At 25.3% G+C, this 15,650-nt stretch overlaps 4 protein-coding genes across 10 annotated transcripts in view; 1 reads left to right on the top strand and 3 right to left on the bottom strand.

The window, feature by feature from the left end:
* Window positions 1-1,370: 1,370 nt before the first annotated feature.
* On the bottom strand, window positions 1,371-3,282 carry LOC100164107 (mitochondrial ribonuclease P protein 1 homolog). Its single transcript, XM_001950786.5, has 3 exons — window positions 2,196-3,282; window positions 1,979-2,115; window positions 1,371-1,705 (listed from the first exon to the last, which is right to left on the bottom strand). Exons 1-3 carry the CDS (start codon window positions 3,106-3,108, stop codon window positions 1,511-1,513), a joined length of 1,245 nt encoding a protein of 414 aa, XP_001950821.2. The 5' UTR covers window positions 3,109-3,282; the 3' UTR covers window positions 1,371-1,510.
* A 1,697-nt stretch (window positions 3,283-4,979) lies between these two features.
* On the bottom strand, window positions 4,980-12,503 carry LOC100168240 (receptor expression-enhancing protein 5-like). 6 transcript variants are annotated; one of them, XR_001680296.2, is made up of 7 exons: window positions 12,188-12,503; window positions 12,021-12,124; window positions 11,578-11,738; window positions 9,368-9,600; window positions 9,038-9,173; window positions 6,920-7,040; window positions 4,980-5,180 (listed from the first exon to the last, which is right to left on the bottom strand). XR_001680296.2 is itself a non-coding variant. In NM_001162310.1 (6 exon segments), coding segments are annotated over 4 exon segments (546 nt in total). In that variant the 5' UTR covers window positions 11,708-11,738; window positions 12,188-12,433; the 3' UTR covers window positions 4,980-5,180; window positions 6,920-6,993.
* Window positions 12,504-12,679: 176 nt separating this feature from the next.
* Window positions 12,680-13,847, top strand: LOC100160010 (ragulator complex protein LAMTOR4). Of its 2 annotated transcripts, none has more exons than XM_001951128.5 (3): window positions 12,680-13,162; window positions 13,264-13,372; window positions 13,437-13,847. In XM_001951128.5, the coding sequence occupies exons 1-3, from the start codon at window positions 13,100-13,102 to the stop codon at window positions 13,559-13,561; spliced, it is 297 nt and encodes a 98-aa protein (XP_001951163.2). In that variant the 5' UTR covers window positions 12,680-13,099; the 3' UTR covers window positions 13,562-13,847. The 2 variants fall into 2 exon arrangements, with proteins under 2 accessions (XP_001951163.2, XP_008187982.1); XM_008189760.3 differs by having other exon boundaries at window positions 13,481-13,715.
* An 82-nt stretch (window positions 13,848-13,929) lies between these two features.
* The window catches only part of Rnaseh2b (ribonuclease H2, subunit B), a 3,840-nt gene continuing 2,119 nt past the window's right edge, over window positions 13,930-15,650 (bottom strand). Inside the window, 5 exon segments of the mRNA NM_001162986.1 lie at window positions 13,930-14,214; window positions 14,279-14,478; window positions 15,214-15,387; window positions 15,484-15,584; window positions 15,586-15,605. Of these exon segments, the coding sequence (NP_001156458.1) occupies window positions 14,119-14,214; window positions 14,279-14,478; window positions 15,214-15,387; window positions 15,484-15,584; window positions 15,586-15,605 (591 nt within the window). The 3' untranslated portion in view covers window positions 13,930-14,118.

Here is a 15,650-nt window from a genome sequence, read left to right as displayed (position 1 = left end):
AAGATCACAATATTATAGTGCCTTTCTTTACACATCTAGTCATTATTATTAATCTGTGTATTATTCTGAATATATTAGTGAAATATTTTAACTCTGATTTAATTGAACTAGGAAATACTTAATTGTTAAATATATAATATTTTAAAGCCATCAAATTTAATCTAGAAATAATATTAAAATAACATCAATTAGGTATTTAAGATATTACATTTTATTTTAAACATTGGTTATTAATTTAAAATCAAAGCACTTACATGCAATATAAATATTTGATGGTTGAAAATTATACAGGACAATTAATGCTCAATGGTTTATTGAACTAAGAGAAGAGGGGTTTGAGCTGACGGAAATTTGGATAGATAATAATACAATATTTGGATAATGATTTACAATTGGCATTTTTAACTATTGACTCTTGGAACAATTGTTGAACACTGAAATGTAGTTCTAAATAGTATTTAGTTCGGTGTAAATAAATATTAACTATGATAAAACTTTTTATGGATTAAGTTAATCATAAAAAACTATTGTTAACTTGGAAAAACAATTTTGTAAATTTTAAAATATGTTATTACTTATTAACAAATGATTAAAATTGCCCAAGACTATATATTATAATTATTATTTATTACATTTAAAAACTAAAGATATATCTTATTAGATTCTGCATTAGTTGTGTTTTTTACTTAGTGTATTAAAATTTGTTAAATTATTTGTTATGTTTTCGTCATATTATGATTTTAGTTACCATAAATATTATGTACAGTTACCTCATCTGAAATTGTTTTGTAATACTATATTAGTTTATGTATTATGTATTTAAATTTTAAGTGTATGTTTATAATACAAATGTTTATTTGTTTAAATTTATACTGTTTATTATATATTTATAACTGGATACATCTTTCTAATCCAAAATAGGGAGATTGTCAAAATTCTACAAACAATAATTCATGATTTATCTGATTGGTTATTAGTCTTCTGGAAACCTCCATTGTATAATGTTATTTTTTAAACATTGGAATATTAAAATGTATGTGTATAATAACACTTTAAGTTTTACTTGTAACATGTTCTTTTATCACATAGTTTAAACAATAAATAGCAACAAAAAAGTTCATTTTCACTTATATTATTTGGATAAAACCCGTAACAATCTATTTAAGTGAATTTAATTCATAAATACAAAAAACTATAATAGATTAACTGATTAACAGTGAATATCTAATATGGACCAACTTAATTTGTAAGCTTTTAAATTTTTTAAAAGACGATAATCATAAAATATTATTTATTGAATTTAGTAAGCATTTGTAAAAATTATCACTATTTACAACCCTACATTATAATAATTTTGTACCACTGAATGACAGACCATCATACATTTATTTCCAAATCATAAACACATTTTTTTTTCCAAATAAATATTGAATGTCAGATTATAAAGTGATTCATTGTTTATGAAATTAATAATTTCAAAACATATCTATAAAATATGTATTATGTATAACTACTTTTTAATTAATAAATTGTACACAGAATTTCTTCTAAAATCTTCTCTAATTCGTTTTGCTGATATTTTATGATTACTTCCAACAAGTCCTCTTTGGTAAGCATCACCTTCTAAAAGTTTTCTTCTTGGTATATGTTTTAAAGCGTTAACCCAATTATTATCAATTTTTAAGTCTGCCATAATCATAATCATCTAAAAATAAATATTAAAAAATATGTATTTAATTATTAAAAATATTGTTTAATATAATTTGTACCATACATAACATTTTACATGGTTTAGATTTTAACTTAAAAGGTTAAAATTAATATTACTACCTTGTATGCAAGCAATTATTATGGACATTATTTAAATATTTATAGACAAATTATGAATGTTTATTGAATTATAGTTTAAATACCCTTACGAATTCTTATAGTGAATACATTTTAATATAGGATAACAAAATAATAATACTTAACATACTTGATTAATGGTTAAATTTTTAGTTCCTTGTTTCCAATCTAAATATAAATCAAGTGGTAATTTAGCCATTCTTATTTTATCTCGTTTTCCCTTAGCTAATGATAAAGGCTCAACTTTCATTTTATCAACCATTGCACCTTAAAAGTTACAACATTGGCATCATTATATTATTATTGTTTATTTATAAATATATTCATTTTATTGTTGTAAACCTTACCAACGATATATACATCATCATGATTGTATTCTTTAAGTTCTTCATTACAATGAGGAGTCAAATACACAAGCTTCTCTCTTGGATAAAGATCTAAGTAACTTTTTTTTGTATAATTTAAAGGGAATGTTGGCTCATCAATAGTTGGTATTGTTTTAGATAAACCTTTGAATACTGTACCTTCTTTATCAACATTACAAAATATAATATTAAAAGGATCCTTGTGGGTACGATTGTAGGACCACATTAACAGTAATTGTTTAGCACAGTTATTTTGTTCTTTCAAAGACATGTGTCCATCATAACTACAATCAATTAATATGTCTTGTCCATACAACATGGCTTCACATAAACGGTAATTATAAAGAGAATTCATTTGCTTTTCATAAATTCTATGAAACATACTGTTCCTCATTAATCCATAATCAATGTGATTATTTTTTGGTTCATTTTCATATCGTTCTATGCGTTCAGCTCTTTTTTCTAATTTGCGCACAACACGGTTTTCTTTTTTTTTTTCAATTAAAAACAAATATTTTAAGTGTTTCATTCGTGATGAACGGCTACTTAATTGTAGTAAGCTTTTCCATTGATCTACTCTGAGGCGGCTTGGTACTTGTTCACCACTCTCATACAGTAAATCAATTTCTAAGATCAAACGTTTTAATTTTGACAATGTTTCTTCATCACCTCCAGTAATTGAATCATAATCTATATCATCAAATGGTTTTGATGTACTTGGTTCATAATTTAATGTATCTGAAGGACCTTCTAGTTTAACACAATAATACCGACTTGCACTAGTTACCGGTGCGAACAATTTTAATGAAGATGAGCATTTTGATCCTTCAACTAAACTTGTAGTACGAAATACCAACTTATTTAATATTCGAAGACCACATCTGGATATTAACATTTTAAAATCTAATTTAATATTAGTTAAAAATTATTTTCAACTATATATTTAAATATTTATTAATTAGTATTTTTTTAACCGTGTATAACTGTATACTGTATGAAACTACAAAAACCAATATAAAATATTAAAATCACAAATAATTCAAACTTCAAAACATATTCATAACATCAACTTAAATACCATAACATAACCCTTAAAATAAGATTAAAAATACATGATAGTGTTATCACTTATCATGCTTAAATCACAGAATCACGGACTACTACAATAGTTGTAGTCCGTGACAGAATATATATTATCACCACCGTTTAAGATAGATATCTATTTTAAACCGTGATTATCACAAAACAATTATGTATAAGGTCTATGTATAGAACAAAATTCAAACTTTAAATGCTTATAAAAAAAATTGTGCCTACCTATGTATTTTTAATATTTTCAACTGCTATTGTATCAGGAGCCTTGCTTTACATTGCTTTACACGCTTTTATACCCATCAAATAAAATTTTATTGATATTTAAAGAAAAAAAAAAACTAAAAAAATTGAAAATCGACCATGTGCGTAAACAGCTCAAAAAGTTAAAATATATTCAAAATATTATGGTGTATAGAAAATGAAAATATAAACATTCAGAAAAATGTTCATGTATCTACAGCTATTCGTTTTTGAATAACAAGAAAATAACAAAATTGCTTCATGAGAAATCGAGTGAATATCTAATATTGTAAAAATATGAACTTCAAACGCTCATAAAAATTTAATTTAAGTTTCTTGTAGACATTTTTTTTTTTTGATAAAGGTAGATAATCTTATAAGGAATCTTGTATTACATTTTCAAATCTTAGATTTAAAAAGAAAATTTTTTATGAATTTCTAACTCAAAATAATTTGTAAATTTTTGTCATTTTTTCATATTTTGTCAATATTTGAACTTTAAATGCTTATAAAAAAAATTGTAATTATGGATTTTTAATTTTTTTCTTCTGCCTTTGAAACAATATGCTAGGAGCCGTCTATTAATTTTTCAAACTTTAGCCAACAAATAAAATTTTATTGATATTTATAGAAAAAAAAAAAATAAAAAAATGGAAACTGAAAATGTCCCTAAACAGCTCAAAATGAGTCAAAATGATTTTAAAATGTTCTGGTGTATAGAAAATCCTAATTTAAACATTCAGTCAAAATGTCATGTATCTACAGTCATTTGTTTTAGAGTTGCACCAAAAACCAAAATCGATCTTCTAAAAAACAGATTTTGCGTAAATATTCCCGTTTTTCCTTAATTTTTCTTTTGTTTATCAAGTCACTTTTGAAAACTGCTGGGAAATTTTTACTTTTGACCCCCAAAGTACCAATTAGATTCACTTTCCTATCAGAAAAGATACTGTTGAAGAAAATGTAAGCATTTTTACTGTCCTAAAAGGTGATGACAGACACAAAAATCAAAAAATTTAAAAAAAAAACACATCATTGTAAAATCAATACATTCATTGCTCCGCTCAGAATCTAAAATGTAATCACTATCCACAAAGTAACTGTAGTATTAAATAAATGTAACCTAAGTACCTCACGTTAGAACTAAGCAATGTGACATTTATCTTAAATTCTATATATATATGCTTAAATAATTATTAAAAAATAATTCAGTAAATACAAATAATTTCATACTTTTATGCCTTTCCATTATCTATTACTTACAAATTGACATTTCTAAAAAAGTCTAAATACTATCTAAAAAATTATCACTATATATGTTTATAATTATCATTTTAAAAATACTCCATATTCATTAGAAACCTAATTAATTCAAAAATTAATGAACGTGTTTACTGTAGTACATTTTACTTAAAAATGAAAACAGACAAGTAAGGTTTAAAAATATTTTATTATCACTTATGAAATTATATCTTACAGAAATAGAAAACTTAATGAAATTTAAAAATATAATATAATAACACTTCACATTGATAATTTAAACAGTTTTTGTCATAATATTCTAATAAATAACTGTTGATAAAAAACCAAAAATAAAATTACTTGTAAAATGAATTTAGTTCTTGTTTGTACCTGAAAATGAAAATAATTTGATTATTGAGACATACACTATATAATACATACAATTTATTGTAATGAAATAATATAAAACAAATGTTATATGTTAGACACAATATAACAAGTGGTTAATAATTAGCATATTATACAGTATTTTGATACTAAAAGGTACCACTAAATATTTCTACTAGATGACAATGGATATAAATGAATTTTTGGCAATTTTTCTCTACAGATTAGTTGGATAATTATTGTATAAGTTTTTTTTCTAATTATAAAATAATTTCCTAATTTCCTTAACGAGTTTAAATTAGTCCTAAACCCGCTTCTAGCTGCTCTAACATGCCTAATAAACAAAATCCCACTCCTTAATAAATTAACACGCATCTACATACGAATATGTAAATATTAGTATATTATTGTAAGCTCATTGTTACTGCTGTTTAACTTAAAATTATCAATTGTTAATACTATCCTTAGTACTTATGAAAATATTTTTTTTTTCAATTATCACGTTAATCTGCTAAAACTAATATGTAATTTGTCAAATATCCCTAGATATAGATAGTCTATGGCTAGGAATGTCTTATGTTTATTTAAAATAATAATAAATAAAAAATGTATCGGGAAAAAATGGTATTAGTCATCCCTACTATTTTTTACTTACTTTCACCTACTAAAAATTCGATTCAATCCAAGGTTGTCCAACTAAAAATATTTATTTGTACCTTTTAATGAGAAAATCTGTGTGTAAAAAAAGGTAATTGGAAAGAAAAATTATAGGGTTGTGTTTATAGTTAATCACAGAACAAAAATTGAATATGCAATGTTTACAATGTAAGCTATACCTGAAGTTAATATGAATAGTTCTCATTAAAATCATAATTAGGAATCAATACTTTGAAAAATATATTAATGTTCAAGAGTTAAAAAATTACTAACTACAACACAAAATTGTTTAATATAATTTAGTATAAATCTTGATAACATTCAAAATAAACTAAACTAGAACCATCATGGCCCTCTGTAATTTGTAATAATGTACTGAAGTCTCCTTAATCTGCAGAAAGCTGCTCGGGAAAAATTATTACTCCACTTATTTAAATAATTATTCTGGTTGGTATAAGAGTGAGATGAAAAATAATATACTAATTATTTGTCTAAAAAGTAATACAAATAAACAATTGTAAAATTAAAAGTATTAATTAAATTTTGTATACTTGATAAAATTTAAAATTTACTTTTAATTAAATGTATTTTAATGTGGTTAAAGTGTATTTAATTTTATAAAAACACAAACATGTTGTTCAAATATGGTGACAATGTACATATACAGTAGATTATAAGAAGATTAATACTAAAAATGTTCAATTGTAATTTACTTTTGTTAATTTTATTAATAGTTTAATGATACATAAAATGCTCTAATTAATACGTTAATATTTAGTCCAAACATTTTAATTTTAAAACGTTAATTAACTAATAATCTTAAACTATACTTACTTAACGATAACTCTATGAATTTAGTACAAAAACATACAACAATTTTGATTGAAGAGAATCAAAACTATCATCTATTATAAAGTTCTGAAGTGATCCAGAATATTAAAAATTCTACATACCAATATCATGGCATAATACAAAATAATAGGTTTGTACATAAAAACCAAACACCAATAACTTATTTTATTCTTATCAAGTTATTACTAAAAGCAAAATATTTTTAATTAATATTTTCTATTACAGAAACTTACCCTTTTCAATTTTATTGATGAAACCTTTATAATGAATGTTCAACAAATTTTAACCCCAAAACTAATTGTATTATTTAATTGACTTTTGCAGTAACTAACTTCTCAAATGCAACATCAGAAGCTAAAAAATAAAAAAATAAAATCAATTTACTATAAATCAATAACAAATTATTGAATATTGTTTACCAATCACATGGAAATATAGAAAAGTAATAATAATAAATTATATATTTTCATTAAGAATATTGAAGATAGTACTCCTTTTTAACAGTTTTTAAAATTAAGTATTCTACCATAATGTTTATGAGATAAACTATGATGAAAATGCTGGTTTACCATTAAAGTATACTCCATTGAGTCTATTTCAATCCATATAAGAGTGATAATATGAGAAATAGATTAGATTATTAAGAAATTTGAATACTAATTATTATATATTTTACTAACACGTTGACTGCGTATGTCTTTTTGCAGTTTTCACCCTGTGTATATGATAAAAGTAAAAAACAACAGGCTTCTAAAAATAACATAATGGAACTGCTCCTATATGGCTATACGTCCAAATGATGTATGAATGTATATATATTTTAAAACTTGTATTTAATCCACGTTAAATAATAATAAAATTACATTCAGCCACACGTAGAGAATAGATCCTAATGACGCAAAGATGTGTCAGTACGCAGTCAACATGTTAAATAAGGCCAAATATTGTTATAGATTTTTACATATGTTTTAACGATAAAATAATAATATAAAGCAATGACAAGTTAAGGTTTAAAATTGCTAAAATAATTACTATGAATAATCATAAATATTTATGTATTACACAATAACATATTTAGGTATATAGAATAACTTATGGAAATTAGGTATCCAATAATGTAATACATAAATATATGTGAGATGCCCTAAAAATAATAAATTTATTTAATTATTTAATTTGACCATTGATAATCATGATTATACACAAATCAGATATTTTCTTAACATTCCAGCCTTATCCTCCAGACGGGAAATAGCAGATATATCTTTTATTTTTAAGTTGATTAATGGTATCACCGATGGTCCTGATCTTTTAAATTGCAGCCCCTTTACTATTCCAGCCTAAAATTACCGTTCCACATCATTGTTTTACATTCCAGTATATAGCACAAACTATTTAAAAAACATGCAATAAGCTTTGGACGAGAGTTGACTTTTTCTTCTCTCCCTTAAGGGAGATATTAAATGCTCACATGAACAATGTGAATAAGTAATGCTGGGTTTGCCTATCAATTTTTATACTATTTTTCCTTTTTAGATTTTTGTAAACTTTATATACCTATAAGATATTCATTGCATGTAATATTGTATTAATGTATTGTAATATCTGTGCTATTGGGCTTTGGCCTGTTTTATTCTACTGAATAAACTATTATTATTATTATTATAATTAAAAACTTAAGAGGCTGTCAGCGCCCTCTTTGTTTTCTCTCTCTGGTTCACAAGCAACATAGACAAAACGCATTTACCCAAAATCATTTTTTCTATGTGTTTAAGTAATCTTAGAGTAAAGTCACCCATTACAAAAAATATAGAGAATAATATTTTTGAGGGAATGACTTATCAATTTGTCTAAATATTATCTCAAAACAATTTAAATACCATTTAAATTTACAACATTTTTATTTATTTATTTTGAAAGTCAAATACAAAGTCAAATAATAATAAAATATAAAATCGATATGTCATTCCCTCAAAAATATTATTCTCTATCTTTTTTGTAAAAGGTGACTTTTCTCTAAGATTACTTAAAGGGACCAGAGAGAGAAAACGAATAGTGCGCTGACATCCTCTTAAGACTGTATAGGGATAATAGATATCACCCTACCTAACAATTTAAAATTAATTAATATATGAAGCATAATTTGCATAAGCATAAAATATTATGTCAATCAAAAGTTGAATCAGTTACTGACTAGAAAAAATGAATAGAAGTTATAAATTAATTACTCATTATTTTTTTATAATATTATCAGAGTATTATATTATTATTATAAATAAAAGTAATTTAAAATTGGTTGAACAATTTATTGAATACTTTGTTTAAGTGTTGGTAAAAACATGTTTCTTTACCTTTTTTGGAAAGATCATTTACTGCTTGATCAATATCTCCTTGATGTTTTAAAAAGTATGGACGTATAAATCTATTATATACAACCACAGAACCATTATTGCTGATTGGTATAAAACACCACACAAAAAAGATTGTCTGAAAAAAAAATTAGACAACTATTATTTTCTTAAACTATTTTGTTTCTAATTATTAACTTGTTGAAGAAGCAATAGTTAATAATTTAAATTAAATGCTACCAAATTGAAATGAGTTCTATACATCCATAACAATATATAATTAATTTAAAATTTTTATTTTTTGGTATATTTATTTATAATTACAAATCTTACTTTGATTAAAGAATAAAATGGAATCCAGCTTAGTAAAATTGCAGCTGGTAACTCAATAAGTGTAATAAATGAAAATACCACCCAATATGTCAACCATTTTGTGTCATCATCTTTCCCACTAGATTCAACCGCTTTAATTGATGCATATGCTGGGTATAAAAAGCCAATCAAATTACTTAACAACAAGGTTCCATATCCAATTAATAAGTAGAATACAAGAAACACCGCCAAACCTAAAATTTTTTTCAATAATTAAAACAAAATATTTAATAACAAAAACAAGAAGATAGGTCATTTGAAAAAAATATATATATTTTTTAAGTATTTCTTTCTCTTTTTATCTTCTAGTGACTCTAATTTTAAATATTGTAATAGCAAACATTGAAACATACAATAAGTATATTATAATGTTTTATCTTCTAACCTAAAATGAGTTAAGATGAATCACGATAAATAACATTATAAAAATATATTTTATAAATAAGGAAATAATATTGTGCAACTTAAAAAATCTATTAATTTACAATTTTAAATGGCAATATTGAAAAATGTTTACTTCATAGTTTATATGATTATTATATTATTTATAAAAAGGTTAATTAATTATTATCAACTTATAAACAAATAAAAAGGTTAAAGGGCTACTTAAAAGTATTTTTTATTATTTAATAAAATAATCACAAATTGTAGAATTATATTAAGGAAATTAAATTTAAAAAAAATATTATTTGTCAAATTTATGTAAACTTAATTTAACATTATATACATTTTATAAATAGATTTTACTAAATAGATTCTATAAAATATATATTTATGAAACAAAATTTTAAATGCCTAATGAATATTATATTAAGTACCTAAGATAGACATATCAATAAATTAATCAATGATATAATCTTTACCTAATATTTAATTAATATAAATAAAGACTGACTCAATATTAGCATATGATATAATAAGAAATACTTTATACATAAATCAAGACTAATTACCTAAGTACGTATGATAACTGAGTATAATATAGTAATAAGATCAAAGATATAAGCATTAATTGTATTTATTTAAAACTAGCTGTAAAAAAAAAAAATTAACAGATTTACCATACATCGCTATACAGACGTATTTGTTTTAGTACAACTCAGTTCAAGGGAAAGTCTGCACCGGCAATGCCTCAATATTTTCCACCCCCCCCCCCCCCCCCCCAAACAAGAATCTTTTTTATATTGGTATTTTGTTTTGGGAAAATTATCGTGATAAGAGACTTTCGGCAAACTACCGACGGTACGAATAATAAATTATATAGCACGACAAGTCGACAAAATTATTGTCAATAACAATTTTATCATAGGTAGGCCTCGATAACTATTACTGAAATAATAACCAATTATAAAATCGACAAAAACAGCGATAACGACGTCGAGTGGATTTTATTTTATGAATTATTATAACAGTCTAATATAAAACTATTGCAACTATTTATAACTAATACCAATTTGAAACAAAATAAAAATGACGTTTAGTTTAACTAATAACTTGTAATTTGTATCATAAATATATTTTAAAACCCCCCCAGAAAAAATTTAGAAGAATTTTGTATATTATTATTTATTTATTAAAGGCTAAACAGGCAACGTGTTACATATAAAACATTTGTAAAACTCAAATATACAGAACACTGAGAAATTATATAAATAATAAATTAATCTAATATTGATTGTAAAATCTAAAATGTTTGTACAAGAAACTTATGAGCAAAAATGTAATACTAAAAAAATATTTTTACAAAGGGCTAGTAAAATAGGGGCACCTAATTGTATAAACTATAGATGGCAAATTGATAACCGACGGGGTGGCCGAGCGGACTAAGGCATTGGCTGCGATGCAGCCGACCTGAGTTCGATTCCTTGGCCACGGGCGGCATTTTTCTTCCGACAAGTCACGGTGTCCGGAGAACAAGTGCCGCCATCCCCCACCCGGGCATGGCAGATACCTACGGGTGCCCACTAAAAAATCTGCCAAACCAAAACACACGTTTTTACAAACCTAGAATTCCTCCCCTACAAACAAAAAAAATAAACAGCTAATGGCCATAGTTGCCGGGCCTCATAATCAATAAAAAAAAAAAAATAACCAATAACCCTTATTGAAATTGTTTTTACTAAATCAACCCCTGATAAAAAGCACACAATTGTTAATTTTAAATTTCTTACCAATAAATAAATTCAGTCTATTGATTCCTGTTTGTGCTTCAGCCCAACCGAAAATTTTACACCAGGGTTTAGATTCATCATATAATGAATCTTTGATGGCTGATTTAGCTGAATCAAGGTGAACTGCCATATTAAAATCTTTGATTGACTTGACAGAAGAGCTGAAAAAAAGAAAAAGTACTGAAAATTATTCACAATAGGTAGGTATTCCGAAAGTACTGACAGTTTGAATCAAACTTTCAAGTGTAAAATTATTAAAATCAGAACACTGCTAACAAAAAATGTTTATAAATAAAGTTGTACACTTGTATACTTGTGTTAGTAAGTTAATATAACTCTAGATTTTCTCTAGAAAACGAAGGGTTTGTGATTTCAAATATTTAAACCTAACACAATACAAAATATATTTGGCGATTAGAAAATTATTAAATGCATTTAAATACCTACAAATACTATGTAGGCTGCTATTCGACGTAACCTGATTTTTTTGAAAACTGAATCTATAAAGTATATTATACTAGTATAAAATTTACACAAAATCACTGAACTAAAAAAAAAACATGTAAAATCAAATAAGTATGTCAAATTAAAAAAAAAAAATTATAATTACAGTTTAAAACCCGGCGGCCAGTCTAGTTGTTGAAAAACCCGAACGTCGGACACGGACCACTCTATTCTGTGCTTGTAGTGGTAACGAGTCACGACTAGACGAGTCTCGAAATAAAACAGTAGACTATTCGCTGGATATATAAATAATATTATAATAAATATATCATCAGCAATCACAAAGGTAAATATTGTAGTAACCTATGGCATAGTCATAAATTCGTAAGGAAAGATAACGGTGGCAGAATACAGGCTGGTATATTATATACCGTAACCACTTTTACACAGATAACCTTGAATCGGCTGCCGAGTTGCAACGTACATCGTAAAATCATGTAACGTCATGTAAAATACTAAATTGTAAAAGTAATCCGAAAAAAAGAGTATAACTGTAATCACTAATCCGTAGTACAGAATTAGATAATTCGATTTCCGATCTACAGAATAGAGCGCAGAGATGGTCGCCGCTGTCTATTTGTCCCAAGCAGTGTTGTTAGGTTTTAAAAAAAATGCTTTAAAGCTGGTTACAAATTACAGATGCAATTTATGTGGTTAAAAATGGCTCCAATATAAAATAACCTAAGCGAAAAAATTGAAAAATATCTACTTCGCCAGCTACATTTTGATTGTACATTCCCAGTGACCCGGTATCCCAACATAATATTATGAATTTTGTATTTTTTTTTTTTGTAAATATTTAGTATGTTTTGAATGAATTTGTATGACCATTTTCTAAATTCGTACGCTTTTATTCCATGTTTTTCGGAGGTTTGGACTTCAAATCATGAGTAAACATGACCGCAATCAGCTGATCGAGTTTCGCTTCAATATTGTTCTATGATAATAGGTACCTACTTCAAATAAACTGAAAGGATTTGGATTAAAGTTTACAGAGTATACACAACAATTAAGAAAGATGGAGAGGATTCCAGAGCAAATGGGTTATTTGATCATGACGATGGATGGGGCTGTGATTTCCGTGAGTAAAATTGGAAGAAACATGTTTAGAAAATTAATTTATTATGAACAGCTAATGATTTATCCTTTATGTCTATACAACAAATTAATCGATCATTTCAGTCCGGTGGTGATTTAGAGAATAATGAAAAAATTGCAGACATCATATCAAAAACAATAAGCACAAGTAAAAGCTTATATGTGCCCGACGAACAATTCCAGAATATGTCAAGTATGTTGAATTAAAAATTGAACAGTTTTTAAAATTAATATTTTTTTAATTTGATTATTAATAGTTTTGTTTCAACATTATCATTATTCTGTTTGTGTGTCAAATAAGAAAATCCATGTTTCCAAAATTAGACATGATCCCAACACATTAGAAAACGATGAAGTCAGAGTGGTTACCGAAAGTTCTTGATTGGAAAAAACTAGTATTTTTTTTTTTATATTCTAAAGTACAAGATACAAATATTTAGGCTATGTAAATATTACTATTATATAAGTACTAAATACCATTTGATATACAATGTTAATGATTTTTCAAATGTATTAAACGTATTATGATATTTATACTTTTGTTCACATTACTATTAAAACAGTTTATGTTAAATCATTAAAGATGCACCTAAGCCGTAAATTGTTATTAAAATATCTTCATTTAAGATAAATAAAACTTGGTTACAACCTACATTCCACTAACCAAATATAATGTGAAGTTTTGTTTATTACCTTATGACTGTAAATTGACATTAAAAATATGAATTCAAAAAGTAAAAACTATATAAATTTAATATTGAATTTATTTTAATTTTTTAAAAACAATTATCATTTAGCTCTTAAAAATGCCAAGTACATACATTATTGAAACATTTTTTACTTTTAATTCACAAACCAATACAGTACAAATTATAACAATCTGCCATAGAACAACAAAAAAGTTATAACAACCATATTTTATTTCATAAACACATAAAATTATACATTTTTCTTAAAAAATGATGATATAGATTTTGTTCCTGATGCAGCTTTTTTTAACGCTTTGTCTTTAGCTGTTAACTTTGGAGTGACATTCTAAAAATATAAATGAAGTTGAATTATAACTTAATAAAAAAAAACATAACTAAAAATGATTTACCTTTATAACTTGAAAAGGCATTTCGTCATATTCGACTTCTTTGTGTTTCACCTTTTTATTTACATCACTTTTATTTTCATCAGCTTTACGTTTATTACATTCTACTATTTCTGGTAGCCCGAGATGTTTCAATAAAGATTTTTGAATATCAATGTGTAAATATTCCGAAATTATATTATATGCATATCTTTTGTACTGTTCTGTATTAAAAATACAATTATGAAAATGTTTGATTAATATCATACACTATAATTAATTTTAAAAAGCATAACCCATAAAATCATTAATGATGATTAATTGGTAAAACTATATTATATAATTGTTCTAATAGTGATATTCGTAAAATTAAAAAAATTTATCTGGTTAACAGATTTAGGGACAAAGGATTTTAACAAATTTCTTAATTATGATTATACGATCTTATTATTAATTATACAAAATTTTTTCAAAATAATATATTAAGTATTGCAGGTAAAATTTTGTTAATATTAGACTTTTATGAAATACATATTTTAATTGTTATAAAATTTAAATGATTTTTGTACGACGGGACAGTGCTTAGGCTGATTTTTCATTGATTCCAGAAAAGAATTTTTTAAATATATAAATATATAAAACAGTGAAGTGTTTTTGAAAATCTTTACTCTTATATATTTTGTTCCACAAATAGAACATGCCGGTCCTGTCCATGTAGAATAAGGTCTGTCGACCGATTAACCCATTATATTCCCTCCATGTAGCCAAATGTCACCGACAACGACCGACCATAGTGCACAAGACAATTAATGTTATCAGCTGTCATCAATGTAAAGCAGCTGTGCTACAATTGTGAGCCACCTATCGAGAATTTGGTGTTGGTAGTGCAAAGCAAACCCATTTTGTTATCTCCCGCGGCATGTTCACTCGTGGAACAGAGTATAGTGAAAATATTTTACCGTCAGTTGCCTGTAGGCTTGTTTCGCACACTTTAAATGAAGATGAAATGGCTGCATTTTGATTAACATTTATTTGTTGTGTGATTAACACTTTAGATACTTTTTCAATTTTAGGTGTAAGCCACTCCAAAGTTTTATTTTCATTATACTGCCACAAAATTAAATCTCCAACTTCTATAAAAAATGTTAAAAAATATTAATTGATGATATAAATTCAACCTTAAAATTAATCAAAATTAATTTTATTTCCACTCATATAATATGTTATACCTTTTTTAGTAGCAATTTGTTTTAAATTGGTCAATTCTGATAGTTTCATTAATAGGTTATTTAATTCTGGAAGAGATTCATCCACTAAAATTTGATCCAATGGGACAGAACATAGAAGAACACTATAAATCATAATATTGATGAAAAAAAAAAAAAAAATTAAATTA

Source organism: Acyrthosiphon pisum, chromosome A1, assembly GCF_005508785.2.
Source record: "Acyrthosiphon pisum isolate AL4f chromosome A1, pea_aphid_22Mar2018_4r6ur, whole genome shotgun sequence".
NCBI classification, from domain to species: Eukaryota; Metazoa; Arthropoda; class Insecta; order Hemiptera; family Aphididae; genus Acyrthosiphon; species Acyrthosiphon pisum.
Note: the sequence above shows the minus strand (reverse complement) of the source record. Positions and strands in the feature narration are given on the sequence as shown.

Bases quoted from the DNA above. Each gene is read 5' to 3' on its own strand.
- LOC100164107 (XM_001950786.5), bottom strand. From the start codon at position 3,108: ATGTTAATATCCAGATGTGGTCTTCGAATATTAAATAAGTTGGTATTT. The intron at 2,116-2,195 runs GTAAGGTTTACA...GTAACTTTTAAG, and splicing joins TGATGATGTATATATCGTTG to GTGCAATGGTTGATAAAATG. The intron at 1,706-1,978 runs GTATGTTAAGTA...ATTTATTTTTAG, and splicing joins AAAATTTAACCATTAATCAA to ATGATTATGATTATGGCAGA.
- LOC100168240 (XM_029486122.1), bottom strand. From the start codon at position 11,707: ATGGCAGTTCACCTTGATTCAGCTAAATCAGCCATCAAAGATTCATTA. The intron at 9,601-11,577 runs GTAAGAAATTTA...AAAAAATTTTAG, and splicing joins TAGACTGAATTTATTTATTG to GTTTGGCGGTGTTTCTTGTA. The intron at 7,041-9,037 runs GTAAAGAAACAT...TTTATTTTTTAG, and splicing joins AAATGATCTTTCCAAAAAAG to CTTCTGATGTTGCATTTGAG.
- LOC100160010 (XM_001951128.5), top strand. From the start codon at position 13,100: ATGGAGAGGATTCCAGAGCAAATGGGTTATTTGATCATGACGATGGAT. The intron at 13,163-13,263 runs GTGAGTAAAATT...CGATCATTTCAG, and splicing joins TGGATGGGGCTGTGATTTCC to TCCGGTGGTGATTTAGAGAA. The intron at 13,373-13,436 runs GTATGTTGAATT...GATTATTAATAG, and splicing joins ACAATTCCAGAATATGTCAA to TTTTGTTTCAACATTATCAT.